Below are 14,792 nucleotides of genomic sequence, written 5' to 3' on the forward strand. Positions count from 1 at the left end.
GTGCAGAAGGCCAACTCCAAAGAGGACGCTGCGGGCAGACACACATTTCTCTGCCTAGTTCTATTGCCTCCAGCTCTGTCGTGCTGCCCGCTTCCTCTCCACCCCCCCAGCTTGCTCCCAGTTCTGCAACTGGATTTCCTTATTTTCTGCTCCTCCTGTGTGTTTTAAAAAGCTTCCCTTTTCCCTGCGCTGAAAGGATTCCCTTCTTCGCTCCCATGATTATTCATAATAGGTCAACGGCAATCATAATTCCGCCTGGCGGGGCGGCCAATAGGGAGGCTGTTACTAAGTGGTCAGGGCCAAGAGTGACCCCACCAGCGACAGAGGCTGCATTGTTCTGTGGGGCTTCAGGGTGGTAGTGGGGAGAGAGCAATTTCAAAGTGTGGGCAGCCCAGTCTCTTGAGCAGAAGCACATTTCTCTCACACAACTTGGGCAATAAAGCAAAGGGGACAGGCCGTCCTCCACTGCTGTGCTTGATACCTAGGTGCCGTCACTGTTCCTAGAATCATAGAACTGTAGAGTCGGAAGGGACCCCGAGGGTCATCCAGTCCACCCCCCTGCAATGCAGGAATCCCTGACAGATGGCCATCCAACCTCTGTTGAAAAACCTCCAATGGATGAGAGGTTGTCTGTTCCACTCTCACCTTCCTAATGTTTAGTTGGAATCTCCTTCCTTGTCACTTAAATCCATTGTTTAGATGCTCCCCTCTGGAGTAGCATAAAACAAGCTTGCTCCATCTTCCATGGAGCAGCCCTTAAGATCTTTGAAGATGGCTATCCTATCCCCAGGGACGTGGGTGGCGCTGTGGGTAAAACCTCAGTGCCTAGGGCTTGCCGATCGCATGGTTGGCGGTTCGAATCCCCACGGCGGGGTGAGCTCCCGTCTTTCGGTCCCAGCTCCTGCCCACCTAGCAGTTTGAAAGCACCCCTAAGTGCAAGTAGATAAATAGATTCCGCTTTATAGCGGGAAGGTAAATGGCGTTTCCGTGTGCTGCGCTGGTGCTGGCTCGCCAGAGCAGCTTTGTCATGCTGGCCACGTGACCTGGAAGTGTCTCCGGACAGTGCTGGCCCCGGCCTCTTAAGTGAGATGGGCGCACAACCCTAGAGTCGGACATGACTGGCCCGTACGGGCAGGGGTACCTTTTCCTTTACGTATCCTATCCCCTCTCTGTCTCCTCTTATCCAAGATAAACATACCCAACTTCCTCAACGAGCCTACTCCTCCATGAATATGTCCAATCCCTCTATTAAAGCCATCCAAGTTCAGGACTGTCACTGCCCTCAATGGGACGCAGTCCCACAGGTTAACCATGCACTGTGTGAAGAATGATGTCCTTTACAGTATATCCGAATCTCCCAAAGATCAGCTTCGTTAGATTTCCACAAGCTCTACTGCTAGGTGATAGAGAGAGAAACTTTCTGCATGCCGTGTGTAAATTTTATAAACTTCCATCATGTCACCTCTTACTTGCCATTTCCCTAAACTAAAAACTCCCCAGTGCAACCTTTCATTTCTGGTGTGTGTGTGTCTACCCCCTTGATCTTTCTTGATTTTGTTGGAGATGATGGTGTCAAAGTGCAACAGCATTAGGGGGCAGCAGATTCAGAACCAGCCTCTATCCTTCCCCCAGATTCTACACAAATGAAGTAGCCCTATGTCTGTTCTCAGAAAATGTTTCCCTTGCCCACAGTTTACAGGGCCTTTTCTGTGGGTAGCGGACGGGTAAGGAACTTCTGGGCCCACAGACCAATCTGCAGGACCCCATCCACTGACAGCAGCCGGAGGAGATGGTTTAATCCTACATTGGCTGTGCTGCCCTATTCCCAGCAGGGAACATGAAATATACTCAGAGTCCTGTAGTGATTTCATGCTCTTTATTGCAGCTTGTAAAACAGTGATTGACTTGCCCCCTAAACCTCAGGCTTTTATATACATTATTTACACAATGAGTCTCATCTGATTGGCTGATTCTGCTTCCCTCCTGGAGCCTGATTGGTCTTTTCCTGCAGGCCAATCAGTTGTTGCATTCTACGATCCTACCAGCCTAATAGGCTGGTTAACTTCCTCCTGGAGCCTGATTGGTCTTTTCCTGCAAGCCAATCAGTTGTTGCATTCTAGGATCCTACTTGCCTATTGTTCTAGGATCCAAGCTTAGTACATAACAGAACAGGATCATGCAGAGAGGCTACAGGATTTAATCTTCGCTTATCTACTGGAGGAGCTGAGATTAAAGTCCTTTTGCCTGCTTCTTTAAATGCGTATGGAAGGAGGTGCCAAGGCTGCCACCTTCCTGCTTAAAGGACAGGCAGAGCAAAGCACATTTTGAAACAGCTTCCAACCTCCTTTAATGGGAGCGGGGGAAGAAGCTGCTTCAAAAGGCAATTCTGTCACTTTAAAACAACGAATGGCAAAATCTTCAGAACTCAGAGGATGGGGGAAGTTAGGATCTAGGAAGGGCCAGGTCACCTCTTGGCCTAGGGATGCTGGGTGTAGGATTGGTATAAAATACCTATTTATCATCTATCTATCCTGTTTGCAGAGAGGGTAGTAGCTTTGTTAGCAGGCTGGTGCCAACTGCCTGGGGTGCCCTTGCAGCATTGTAGAGCATGGAACAGCAGGTCACATAGAGCATTTCAGCCCTTGGAATCATTCAAATTATAGAGTTGGATGGGACCTCCAAGGGTCCTGTAGTCCATCCTCACTGCAATGCAGGAATCGCAACTACCGTATTTTTCGCTCTATAAGACGCACCAGACCACAAGACGCACCTAGTTTTTGGAGGAGAAAAACAAGAAAAAAAAATTCTGAATTTCAGAAGCCAGAACAGAAAGAGGGATCGCTGCGCAGTGAAAACAGCAATCCCTCTTGCTTTTCTGGCTTCTGGGATAACTGCGCAGCCTGCATTCGCTCCATAACACACACACACATTTCCCCTTACTTTTTAGGAGAGAAAAAGTGAGTCTTATAGAGCAAAAAATACGGTAAATAATCCTTCCTGCCCCTGTTTGGTCTTTTGCTTTCTTTCTCTTTCTGGACACTTCCAATGCCCTTTTGACAAATGCGCCACCCTCTCCCAGGGCTCCCTAAAAAGGCAAAGGCCCAAAACTTTCAGCTTCTCGCCCCCCCCCCCACTTCTGAAAAATAAGAAATAAAACTCCATCTGTGAGTCAGTTTGCTGGCAGCCCGCACCGTACTGGGTCGAAGGGAACCCGCCGATGCCGTCAAGACGAGCGTGGCCTCTGTTGTTGTTGGCTGCATCTGGGGCGGGGTGAGCTGTAATTCACTCGGTCCACTTCTAAATATAAACCTTGTTGAACCACCTTGGCCAGAAGCTGCAGCTGTGTGAAAGCCATCCATTGCTGAAAGCACCACTTATTTTCCTTTGGCTCGAGGTAGAAAAGAGTGTGCTCATCGCTGCTCTGCACGCTCCCTGCCCCGCACTCACTGCATCTGACATTGGCTTTCCTGTGTCGTGTCTTGAAAACGGCCACTGTTTTGTGCTGCTAAACAATTTTGGCGCTGCTTTGTTTGGTAATTGTCCAAGACTGAAATTTTAAATATTGGAAGTGGGGGAGGGGTCTTTTAGCCTGTGCAGGGAGGACAGGTGGCTAGAACCAAGCTGGTTTGGTGTTGAAGCCCTGACCTTTGCATAGGTCAAAAATTCATTTTTGTTGACGATAGGGATGGAAGAATCAGTCCATTTCAGTTTCTTTCTGTTTCTCATCTTCTGAGTCTTGTTTAGTTTGCCCCATCTCTATCAGTTTGGATTTTTTTTAAAAAAAAATCTCTGTGAAAATGCATGTGCCACTCATAATATGCATGTTTCTGTACACAATTTTGCCCGATAGCTGTGTTTTTTGCAAGCCATTTCCTTGAATACAGTGCTTTTTGGCACAAACCTATCCCCCAAATTGCATCCTTTCCTCCTACTAATACAGTGGTACCTTGGGTTAAGAACTTTATTTGTTCTGGAGGTCCGTTCTTAACCTGAAACTGTTCTTAACCTGAAGACCACTTTAGTTAATGGGACCTCCCGCTGCTGCCGTGCCGCTGCCATGTGATTTCTGTTCTCATCCTGAAGCAAAGTTCTTAACCCAAGGTACTGTTTCTGGGTTAGCGGAGTCTGTAACCTGAAGCATATGTAACCTGAAGCATATGTTACCCGAGGTACCACTGTACCTGCATTTTGGAGTGCTGGTGAACTGCCTTGCACAATTCGGAGAAGTGTGAATTTCAAAGGCTAGATGTGGTTTTGTTCACAAAGTGGTTCAGCAAAGGCAAATTTAGGTGGGTTGGGTGCTGAGGTGCGAAAATCTAAAAGGAGTCTTTCCACTGTCCTTGTATATGCGAAAAGGATCTAGGAGTCTTGGTTGACCACCAATTTGACATGAGCCAACAGTGTGACGTGGCAGCTAAAAAAGCCAATGCAATTCTGGGCTGCATCAATAGGAGTATAGCATCTAGATCAAGGGAAGTAATAGTGCCACTGTATTCTGCTCTGGTCAGACCTCACATGGAGTACTGTGTCCAGTTCTGGGCACCACAGTTCAAGAAGGACACTGACAAACTGGAACGTGTCCAGAGGAGGGCAACCAAAATGGTCAAAGGCCTGGAAACGATGTCTCCTTCTTTGGAGGTCTTTAAGCAGAGGTTTGACAACCATATGTCAGGAGTGCACTGATGGTATTTCCTGCTTGGCAGGGGTTGGACTCGATGGCCCTTGTGGTCTCTTCCAACTCTATGATTCTATGATTCTATGATATCTCAGAAAGGGCATGGTTGCCACAAAGTTTTTAAAGTTGCCACAGAGATTGCCACCAGTTGCTGGAAACCACAGGAGGGGAGAGAACCTTTGTCCTTGGGTCCTGCTTGCTGGTTTTCCACAGGCATCTGGTTGGCCACTGTGAAAAGAGGATGCTGGATGTGATGGGCCATTGGCCTGATCCAGTAAGACTCTTTTGGGGTTCTTATTGCCATGAAGAACACCACCACTTCAGAATTCACCATTGCAGCAACACTAGAGGTGATGAGGAAGCTTCATTGGGACTGAATCAGAGCTCAGCAGTTGGAGGGTAAAGGTAAAGGGACTCCTGACCATTAGGTCCAATCGTGGCCGACTCTGGGGTTGCAGTGCTTATCTCGCTTTATTGGCTGAGGGAGCCAGTGTACAGCTTCTGGGTCATGTGGCCAGCATGACTAACCCGCTTCTGGCGAACCAGAGCAGTGCACGGAAACACCGTTTACCTTCCCACCGGAGTGGTACCTATTTATCTACTTGCACTTTGATGTGCTTTCGAACTGCTAGGTTGGCAGGAGCTGGGACCGAGCAACGGGAGCTCACCCTGTCGTGGGGATTCAAACCGCTGGCCTTCTGATCGGCAAGTCCTAGGCTCAGCACAACCAGTGTCCCAGTTGGAGGGTAGATGTTGTGACGTGGGGTTTGTGATTTCAGCTCTCTTGACATAATATGCTGGAGACAGTTCTCTAGTAACACTTCTTTATTAAAGCAAACAAGACTGAGACTTGAGGAGGGGAGAGCTACATTTATAGGGACAGGGAACAAGCTAGAAAGGATACATTTTGGAGGGAACAATATCAGGCAATCACAGTCCTGCCTTTTGGAGGAAACCAATAAGACAGAGGATCCAAATACAGCAGCTTAAATGAACCAATAGTAGCTGTATCCTCTGGAACCAAAAGGCAGTTACTTTACCCTAATGCAATACAGACAATAATAATACAGATATAAAATCCTTTGACTCAATACACAACAGTAGAACCTGCAAAAAAGAAAAGAGAACCCCCCAACCCCCCTTTTTTTGCACTTGTCTGGAAGGCGGTCTCCATGTGGCTCTGAATTTCTTGTCTCTGGACTCTTTCCGGCTTCCTCTTTACTCACCATGAATATTTGTCAACAAGCATTTTGCAAAAAAAAAATGCCGTCATTCTCTCCCACGCTCCCTGGTTGAAATACTGGCGCATTTCACCATTCGGGGAAGTGAGGAACTGCATGCACAAATTTGTATTCTCACCCCCAACCCCGCCTCCCCCACCACCAAGAAGAGAGAGAAAGATTTAAACAGCTGGTATGAAAACATTGCCTGGCGAAACCGTTGCCAAGAGCAGTTCTGCGGCGAAGAGCAAAAATAAAAAGGCTAGATTTAGACAAACTCAGAGGGGTTTTCTTCAAGCTGCTTTGGGAAAGGATATGTGAAACTCTGAAGAGATAGTGGGCACCAGCAGAGCCAAAGAGTATTGATCTCTGGGTCATCACTGTAGGAAAAACCTGCCTGCTGCCCAGAGATTTGGGCAATGGGGACTTGTCTGGCAGACCCAAGTGAATGTTGTTCCCTAGGGCAGATGCACCTGCCTTAAATGGGAGTCTCTTGGAAAAGCAGCTGTGCAGTTGGGTGTGGGTGGGTGTCCCCTGGGCTCAGCTTTGAGCCCGGATGTCCCTGTGGTAGCCGTGGCAAGGGTGCCCTCAACCAACTTTGGCTGCCAGATGATGAACCATGTCCATTCCTAGAGAAGGCAGCTCTAGACTCAAGGATATGTGCTTTTGTTTCATCACAGCTGGACTCCTGGGCATGGGGCTGCCTTTGAAGGGCCTCCGGGAACTTCCAAAAAGCCACAAAGTGCCCCCTGTGGCGACCTTTAAAATAAATAAATTGCTTTCTTTCCAAAAATTTCCCTCTACACAATGTGACTAAAGACAAGAAATACAAATGTTCTGCGGCAACTTTAAAGACCAACCCATTTTTTTTATTAGAGCATAATTTTTCTTGGACTGGAATCCACTTTGTTTAGATGCATGACTGAGATATTGCCCAGGCTCCAAGATTTTAGACCATAGCAACAAAAAGTCACCAGCAGTACTCTGCGGGGGGCAAAGTTCTAGAGATCCTGAGAGATGGAGCTGAGCCCTGCAGAACAAAGACTCCAGCAATTTGCTCTGCAAATTTGAACCAGGCACCGCCGAAAGGAAAACAAACAAACAGGAAGTGATTTCCCAGGGACCACACATGGATGCTCTTATTTATTTGCCGCCCTGATATGCCGCTTGACAAACGTTCTGCGTTCCCAGACAATATTAAAACATGACAACCAAACCACAGAACAGTAGATTTGGATAGAATTCAAAAAAACTGAGATATTTAAGGGAACTTCACAGATGTGGAGAAATGAGTGGCTATTTCTCTCCTCATTTTCCTTTCTTCCTGGCTGACTTCTCATCTGAGCAACGCAGGAAGGATCATGGCCCTGCCTCTCTTAGCAACATGGTTCTCTGAGATCACGGCTCTGCAGTGTTTTGAAACCTGGAGCCTCGTCCATAGGCCCTCTTGGATTACTACAAGTCATACTGCTGGTGCTCTGACCCTGATGGTACCAGCTCCCTTTCACCTCCGATGGGAGTCCATTTGGATTCCTGCGCAGGCCCTGTGCCTGACAGATGCTCCATCCCTGCAGCTGAGGGGTGTCTGCCAAGAACAGCACGTAATGGCCTTTTAAATGCTCTTTGTTGACGGGAACTTTTCCCCGCATAATCAGGGGCTTAGGACTGGAGCCAGCTGAAAACTCTGAAGTTCGCCAGCAACGGAACCCAAGGCTTTTGAGCAGAAGTCTCCCTCTGGGCTGAGAGGTGAGCAGCATGCCCTGACCCGGTGGCTTGCTCTGACTTTACTTTTTTTTAACAGCACGTGGTTCATTTCTTTGCAGTACAGCTGACAGAAAGACAAGTAGCTTCAGGACTTGATGTGAGCCAGCACTTAACAGTGATTGACCCTGGAACCTGTGCTGGGCCTAGAATTGGTCAGGCCATGCAAGAATAAGAAGAGCCCCCAAAGCACGTGCAGAGTGCATTTTGCTTTGCCCTAAGTATCAGTCTCTCCCAGAATGGGGGAAGGTGCTTGTTCCACACTACCTATAGCTCACAAGTTAAAACTGTTCTATATTTTCATTTACTGCTCACTAGTGTTGGGTGAAGGGACACGGGTGGCGCTGTGGGTTATACCACAGAGCCTAGGACTTGCCAATCAGAAGGTCAGTGGTTCGAATCCCCGCAACGGGGTAAGCTCCCGTTGCTTGGTCCCTGCTCCTGCCCACCTAGCAGTTCGAAAGCACGTCAGAGTGCAAGTAGATAAATAGGTACCGCTCCGGCGGGAAGGTAAACGGAGTTTCCGTGCGCTGCTCTGGTTCGCCAGAAGTGGCTTAGTCATGCTGGTCACATGACCCGGAAGCTGTACACCACCTCTCTCGGCCAATAAAGCGAGATGAGCGCCGCAACCCCAGAGTTGGTCACGACTGGACCTAATGGTCAGGGGTCCCTTTACCTTTACTAGTGTTGGACGATATCTGGTTTTCACAACGTTGCAATAGATCACCAGCTAAACATTTCAATATATCAATATACAGTGGTACCTTGGTTTTTGAACATCTCCGTTGATGAACATTTTGGTTTTCAAACGCTGTAAACCTGGAAGTAAATGCTTCAGTTTTCGAACTTGCCTCGGAAGTCGAACATGCCATCCAGCTTCCATACTGAGTTTTCCATATTGAGGCTTCCTTACTGAGCTTTCGGTTTTTGAATGTTTCGGAACTCGAACGGTCTTCTGGAATAGATTATGTTTGAAAACCGAGCTATGACTGTATCACGATGTCTGAAATAAGGATGGAGCTCTGTAGAGGCATTGGCTGGCTTCATGGCTTTTCCCACATTACGATTTTTGCAAAGTGCACACACACACATCATCATGATTTGAAATGCATATAGCCAGCTCAGAAATGATGAAATCAATATCACGATATAGACTTCAAACCAGTTTTGCATGCTATATTGATATATCGCCCAGCCCTGCTCTTCCCAAAGGGCAGCAAACATATCTCCGATGCCATTAAAAATAAAAGCAAAACATTTTAAAACAGTTAAAATCAGCAAAACATTAAAACAGAGTGCAACCGGACCATTGCATGATCAAATGCTTCTCACCCTGTCCGCCCCTGATTCCTACATATAAAAGAGCCTCATGCTTGTTGATCAAGGCCCAGAGAGGCTTTGGGTTCAAATCCCCACGCAGTCTTGAAGCTAACTGAGAGACTTTGGAACAGTCACTCTCAGCCTAATCTGCATCACCGGGTTGCTGTGGGATATAAAATAGGAATAGCGGGAGAGAGCTGTGTCTGTGGGCTTTGAACTTATTGAATTGCAAGAGGGGAAAAAATGAGTTATTAAATGAGCTGTGCCATGGGTTATTAAGTTGAACAGACGTCCTTTGGCAGAAGGACCGAAAGGCGGCTGTGCAACGTGGCCACTGAGGATGAACACGTGTTGGGGTGTTTGCCAGAGTTCCCATCATGTCAGGCCTGGTAGGCTGAACTCTGTGGCAGCAATGAGTTGCATGGTGTTTAAAAAATAAATTAAAAAACCCAGAATAGCTTGCCTATCTTGCTTATACCCGAAAGGGAACTGCAGGTCTTTTCTGCCTTTTGACCTGAGTTTCGCAATCACATATCTCCAACTTTCCTCAGATGAAAACAGGGACATTTCTCACTGCCCCACAACCAACTCTCCTAGACCCCCTATTTTTTGTTGTCCCCACCACAGAGCATTTCCTATCTGAAGAAAGGAAAATGCCAAACCCACAACACCAATGGGATGCAGCACACAAGTCCTCTGCCATCCTAAAAAACCCCTTCATCCGAATTTTATTTTATTTTTATTCTTTGGTAGATTTACTGAAAGAAAAACACACTGCAAGAAATTTTTTTTAGAAAGAGGCAAGATTAGACACAGGCCCTTTTTTTTTTGAAGTCAAGACTCCTTGCTCTCCTCTCTGCAAGGGTGTTGCTAGAGGGTTCATGTTTACTTGTAAGCAAAGTGCAATGACGGTGACCACTCGCCTGTCCTCTTCAGTTGCTCAGAACCTAAATTTTGCATCTATAGCAGATGCAAAATGTGTGTCGTGGGCCTGTGCTGTGAGTCGCTTAAGTCCCGATCTGCTCCTGTGATCACTAAGCTTTTCCTTTGCCTACAAACCACTCCTTTTTTAAAATTTTTGGCTCCTGGGTCCAGCTAGTCCCCTATTAGGACCACAAGCTGGCTATCAATCTGAAGTTTTGCAAGCTAGGTGCTGTGAAGCTGTTTGCTCCCGACCAGCTGCTGGATAACCTGCCTTCTTTTTTTAAAAAGCAAACTTTTGAACGCTTTCTCTTCCAGATGAGCGGACCTTGACGGAGGAGAAGGAGAAAGTATTGTACTGCCAAAATCCCAACTGCGTGGAGAAGCGGCGAGCCACAAAGGTACTGTATTATGATTTTGCATGTGTTTGGATTCAGGGGGCTTCTGGGAAAGGGGATATTCTTAGATCTTGAGGAAGTTGCCACAAAGCCCACCGTTTCTTCCCAAGTGCCTTGATCTGAGAAATCCAAAGGCTGTGGGGCTCAGTTAACCAAGCCAAGCAGGATGAGGTCACAAATACAGAATCAGTTGTTGGCATTGGGCTGCGACAGGCTCCATCTGCACAATATGCAGTGCTTTGCCATTCCTGTCAACTGCCCCCATTAAATCGGGACATCCCAATTTTTGGGGTGCTGTGCACACCCCAGACACATGTTTTTGGGCTCTGTGATCTCATGCAGGTCATGTGACTCGCATGGGAGCAGGGCCAGGAAGATGCACCACCCAAATTCTGGAGTCAACATGTTGGAAGGTATGCTGTACCACTTTGTAAACAGTCATGGCTTCCCTCAAAGTATGCCAGGAGCTGTAGTTTGTTAATGTTGTTGAGAGTTGTTAGGAGACCTCTTTCCCACCCAACAGAGGTGCAATTTCCAGAGTGGTTTAACAATCAATTCCACTTCACAGGGTGCTCTGGGAGTGAAATAAAGGGCCTCCTAACAGCTCTCAGCATCCCCAACCAACTACAGTTCCCAGAATTCTTTGGGGCAAACCATGACAGCTCTCAGCATCCCCAACCAACTACAGTTCCCAGAATTCTTTGGGGCAAACCATGACTGTTTAAAGTGGTATGATGCTGCTTTCAAGGCATGGTGCAGACAGGGCCATAGGGATTCAGACACAGTGAGCCTCTAATTCATTGTGTAATGTTTCTGGGTCCAATATCAAGCACCTGCAATGAGGAGTCATTTTTATAAAAGAATCTTTATTCAGAGGATCCTCTAAGATCATACCCTCCAATAGTTCTCCAATGAAGATAGGGACATCCTAAGGAAAAGTGGGACATTCCAGGATCAAATCAGAAACAGGGATGGCTTCTCTAAATCAGGGGCATCCCTGGAAAATAGGGACACTTGGAGTCTCTGCTAACTCAAGACCTAAGGAACGGCTGAGGTCATGTGACTCCAGGGCAAGTCCTCAAACTGCCAAGCCCTTAACAGTAAAGGCGTGCCAGCAAATTGCAAGCTCTATTATTACACGCAGTAAGTGGATAAGACCCCAAGGGGCAGCCCAGCGTCAAGATTCCCCTCTGGCCCACCTTCCGTCCCTGAATCTGCCGCATTGTGCTAATATATTGAGTGCTCCCCACCTGCCACTCCATTCCACCCAATCTGTTTGACATCACCACTGCATCATGCAACACATTGATGTCCAGACTGGGGGAAGATGGAGTTGGTATCACACCCTTCTTTAATTGGCTGCCAGCCCATCTGAAAAGTTTTGCCCAATGCCTGACTTCAAGAGTGGACTAAAGACGACATGAGTCCCCAAAACTGGTGGGAGCTGCTTATTGTTACATGTGTGAATTTATCCTAAACGTGCCTGCTTTACTGATTTTTTTAAAAAAGAAGCTGAATACCTACCATAGGGGCTAACCAGAATGTTTAAAGTGTGTGTGTGTAGGGTAAGGGGTAAAGAAAATAAGAACCTGGCTGCTTTTTCCCAGCTGGGTTTTAGAACTGAATGTGGGTGACCCAAGTTCCTTTGTGCCCCTTCATGTGTGTGGCTGATGGTGCGGCTTGCGCAGGCCATCGCAGAAGGCAGGTTGCAAAAAGATGCCAGCAGGGGCCGTTCGGGCCTGATGTTTGGCTCCGTCCTTCCCCTCTGCTCTTTCTGCCTCTCCGCCCTTCCTCGGGTCTCCCCCTTACCTCACCGCCTTTCCCCTCCCTGCTAACAAACCGCAAAGACTTTTCCAGACAGAGTGGCAGCCTCAAAACCTCAGCAGCTGGAGAAATGTTCAGCTCTCCCCCTCCCACAAAAGGGTCAGTGCGTCGCCATTCCAACAAGAAGATTGGTGTGTGTGTGTGTGTAAAGAGAGAGAGAGGGACAGCTGTTCTCCCTCGTCCGCTTTGCTCGATTCACAACGATTCGCTGGAGCTGCTCCCCCCATTCTCTGCTGCTCAGGAGCAGGAAAGGAGCCCAGCAACACGATCTGCAAAAATGAAAAAGGGCAGCTTCGTAGGCCCCTTGAGCTGGCCTGTGTGTGAGGAGTTGGAGGAGGAAGGGTCAGTTTTCTTGAGAAGACTGTGGGGTGCAAGGCAGCCTCAGCTTGTTTACAAGGTTACAGGTTGAGCAGGTGGGAAGGGAGGGAGGCTGACTAGCACCACTAAAATAAATTGAGAACATAAGAAAAAAGCCTCTTGGATCAGGGCATCTATCCCAGCATCGTGTTCTTGCAGGAGCCAATCAGATGCCTGCAGGAAACCTGCAGGAGCTCTCTCCCCACCACCAAGGTTTTCCAGCTACTGGCATACAGAAGCATCGCTGCCTTTAACCGTGGAGGCAGTAGCCACCAATGGCCTTCTCCTTTGTGAATTTGTCTAATCTTCTTTCAAAGCCATCACTGCCTCCTGCGGGAGTGAAGTCTGTAGTTTAACAATGTGGGGCATGAATAAGCTCGAGTTCCAGTGTTGTTAGAGAGGGAGAATGAACTTTTCTCTACCTACTTCCTCCGTGCCATGCATAATTCTATAAACTTTCATCATGCCACTTCAGTCCAATCCTACAATTAAGGTGAAGAAAATTTTTATGGGTTTTTCTTCGGATGGGTGGGGAAGAATCAGTTCTGGGGCCATCCTTTAATTCAACTCAGACTTTGCTTGTGAGCTCTGGAAGGGGTGGGTGGGAAATGGCACCACTGATGTTCTGCAGCTTGCTTTGGACTGGGGGCGGTGGGAAGCTAGAAGTGGACAGGACCAATTGGCTAGTGCCTGTGACGCCGTCAATATGCCTTCTACCAATCTCTGGGACAGTTCTGCAACTGGTTTGTGTGTCTAAAGTAAGGCTTGAGGATGGGCATATAAATGAATAAAAATAGGTGTGATCTGAAAAAAGAAAAGAAAAAGCAGCAGCTTTCTTGAAGCATCTGAGTCTTTTGACATCAGATATTAGGTTGCAGAGCCCTGTTGGGCCTAATCTGAGTCTTCCTTTCTGGAATGTGTGAACTAGCTGAACACCAAACAACTCACTCACTAAGCCAGCCTTAGGGTCCAGTTTGGGCTGTGCTGCTACAAAAGCCCCAGCACAGATGGGCTGCCCCTGCTTCCACTCCCATGTTATAATTTGTGTGTCTGCGTGCAAACTAGCCCGGCAGAATCTCCCGCTCTCTGCCTTGTCCTCTTAGCCTAATTGCTTGTTAATGTAAAGCTGCGATGGATTTAGAGCCTCTCATTCCCCTCTCCCCTGTCTGTGGAGTAGCCGACTTGGTTTCTCATTCTCTCTTCTCTGGGATAGCTTCCCTTACTTTTCTTTGGGACTGAAGTCTGGGCAGGAAAAAGAAATCCCTTTGGGGTCCCCCCCCCAATGCCATCTGGGTTTCTCTCTGGGGTTATCTTGAAGTGAAGGTAAGTGTCTGCTAATAGTAGTCAACCTCTCATTCCCAGACCTCTCCCCCACCATTTCCTAAACCTTCATTATCTCTTTGGGTGTTTTGCTGTTCTGAGGAGTGTTTTTTGTTATTGAGATGAGGTTTTTTGGGGGGGAGGGTCTTGAGGATTATCTGCAAAGGGGGCTGCTCCATGGACTTTGTTCAGTCCCTGAGGTTGAATATGTGGTGCCCACCACCCTTGCCGCTGCAAGTCTTTGAACAAACTTCCTCTTCGTGTTGGTTAAAATTGAACCTGGAAAAAAAATCCATTCCTTTACTTGAGAAGGGAAGTGAGTACCGATTTCAACATCTAGTTTTTACGGTAGCCGTAGGAGCCTATTGGCTAATACATGTGACGTCATTTTGTCACCCCCCCCCCACCCCGCTGGCTTCCAGTTCCTTGCAGCAGAATAATCTGTTTGGGAAAACTCTTTAGAAGCTATTAAAAAAACTAAAAAAAATAATTTAATGATGACATAAACTCTTGCGGCCCGCAAGCCTATTTCATTGGTTGCTTCTTTGGCATATATTTAAAGGAAAAGATGGGTGCTGAATGGTCATGAGATGCAAAAATAGGAGTCGCTGACTTAAATATATGCTAAATAGGTGCACTTTTTACACTAACAAACCGGTGGTAATTTACTTAGCAGTATTAAGATGAATGTACTAACACCTGGAGTGTAGCAGGGAACCATTCACAAGAGTGGGATCCCCCCCCATCTTGCTGCTATCCAGCTTTTCCCTTGGATTCCTCCAAGTGAGATGGCTTTAAAGCAGCTTAAAAATAATTTTAAAATGTCAGTTAAAAATGCATCCTTCAACTAGAGGACTTCAAGGATGCTTCTACATTAGGCCCAACTGAGGTCTTAGTCTTCTTGTGGAACTGAGAGATGCTGAGGGCCATGTAAACAACTGCTCCTATGATAGAGGATGAAATACCTAAGAAAGTACTTGGTACTCCTTCTATACG

General features: G+C 47.2%; 1 protein-coding gene across 4 annotated transcripts in view; it reads left to right on the plus strand.

Annotated features, from left to right (window-relative positions):
- Positions 1-14,792, plus strand: part of PLEKHG5 (pleckstrin homology and RhoGEF domain containing G5) — a gene marked incomplete at its 3' end in the record, with an annotated part of 97,662 nt that overhangs the window by 15,704 nt on the left and 67,166 nt on the right. For all 4 annotated transcript variants that reach the window (XM_081923489.1, XM_081923488.1, XM_081923487.1 and 1 more), the window contains exon 2: positions 10,216-10,298. In XM_081923489.1, coding sequence (XP_081779615.1) covers positions 10,216-10,298 — 83 coding nt within the window. The remainder of the gene's footprint in view (positions 1-10,215; positions 10,299-14,792) is intronic.

Source organism: Podarcis melisellensis, assembly GCF_964234715.1.
Source record: "Podarcis melisellensis genome assembly, chromosome: 8".
NCBI lineage: Eukaryota > Metazoa > Chordata > Lepidosauria > Squamata > Lacertidae > Podarcis > Podarcis melisellensis.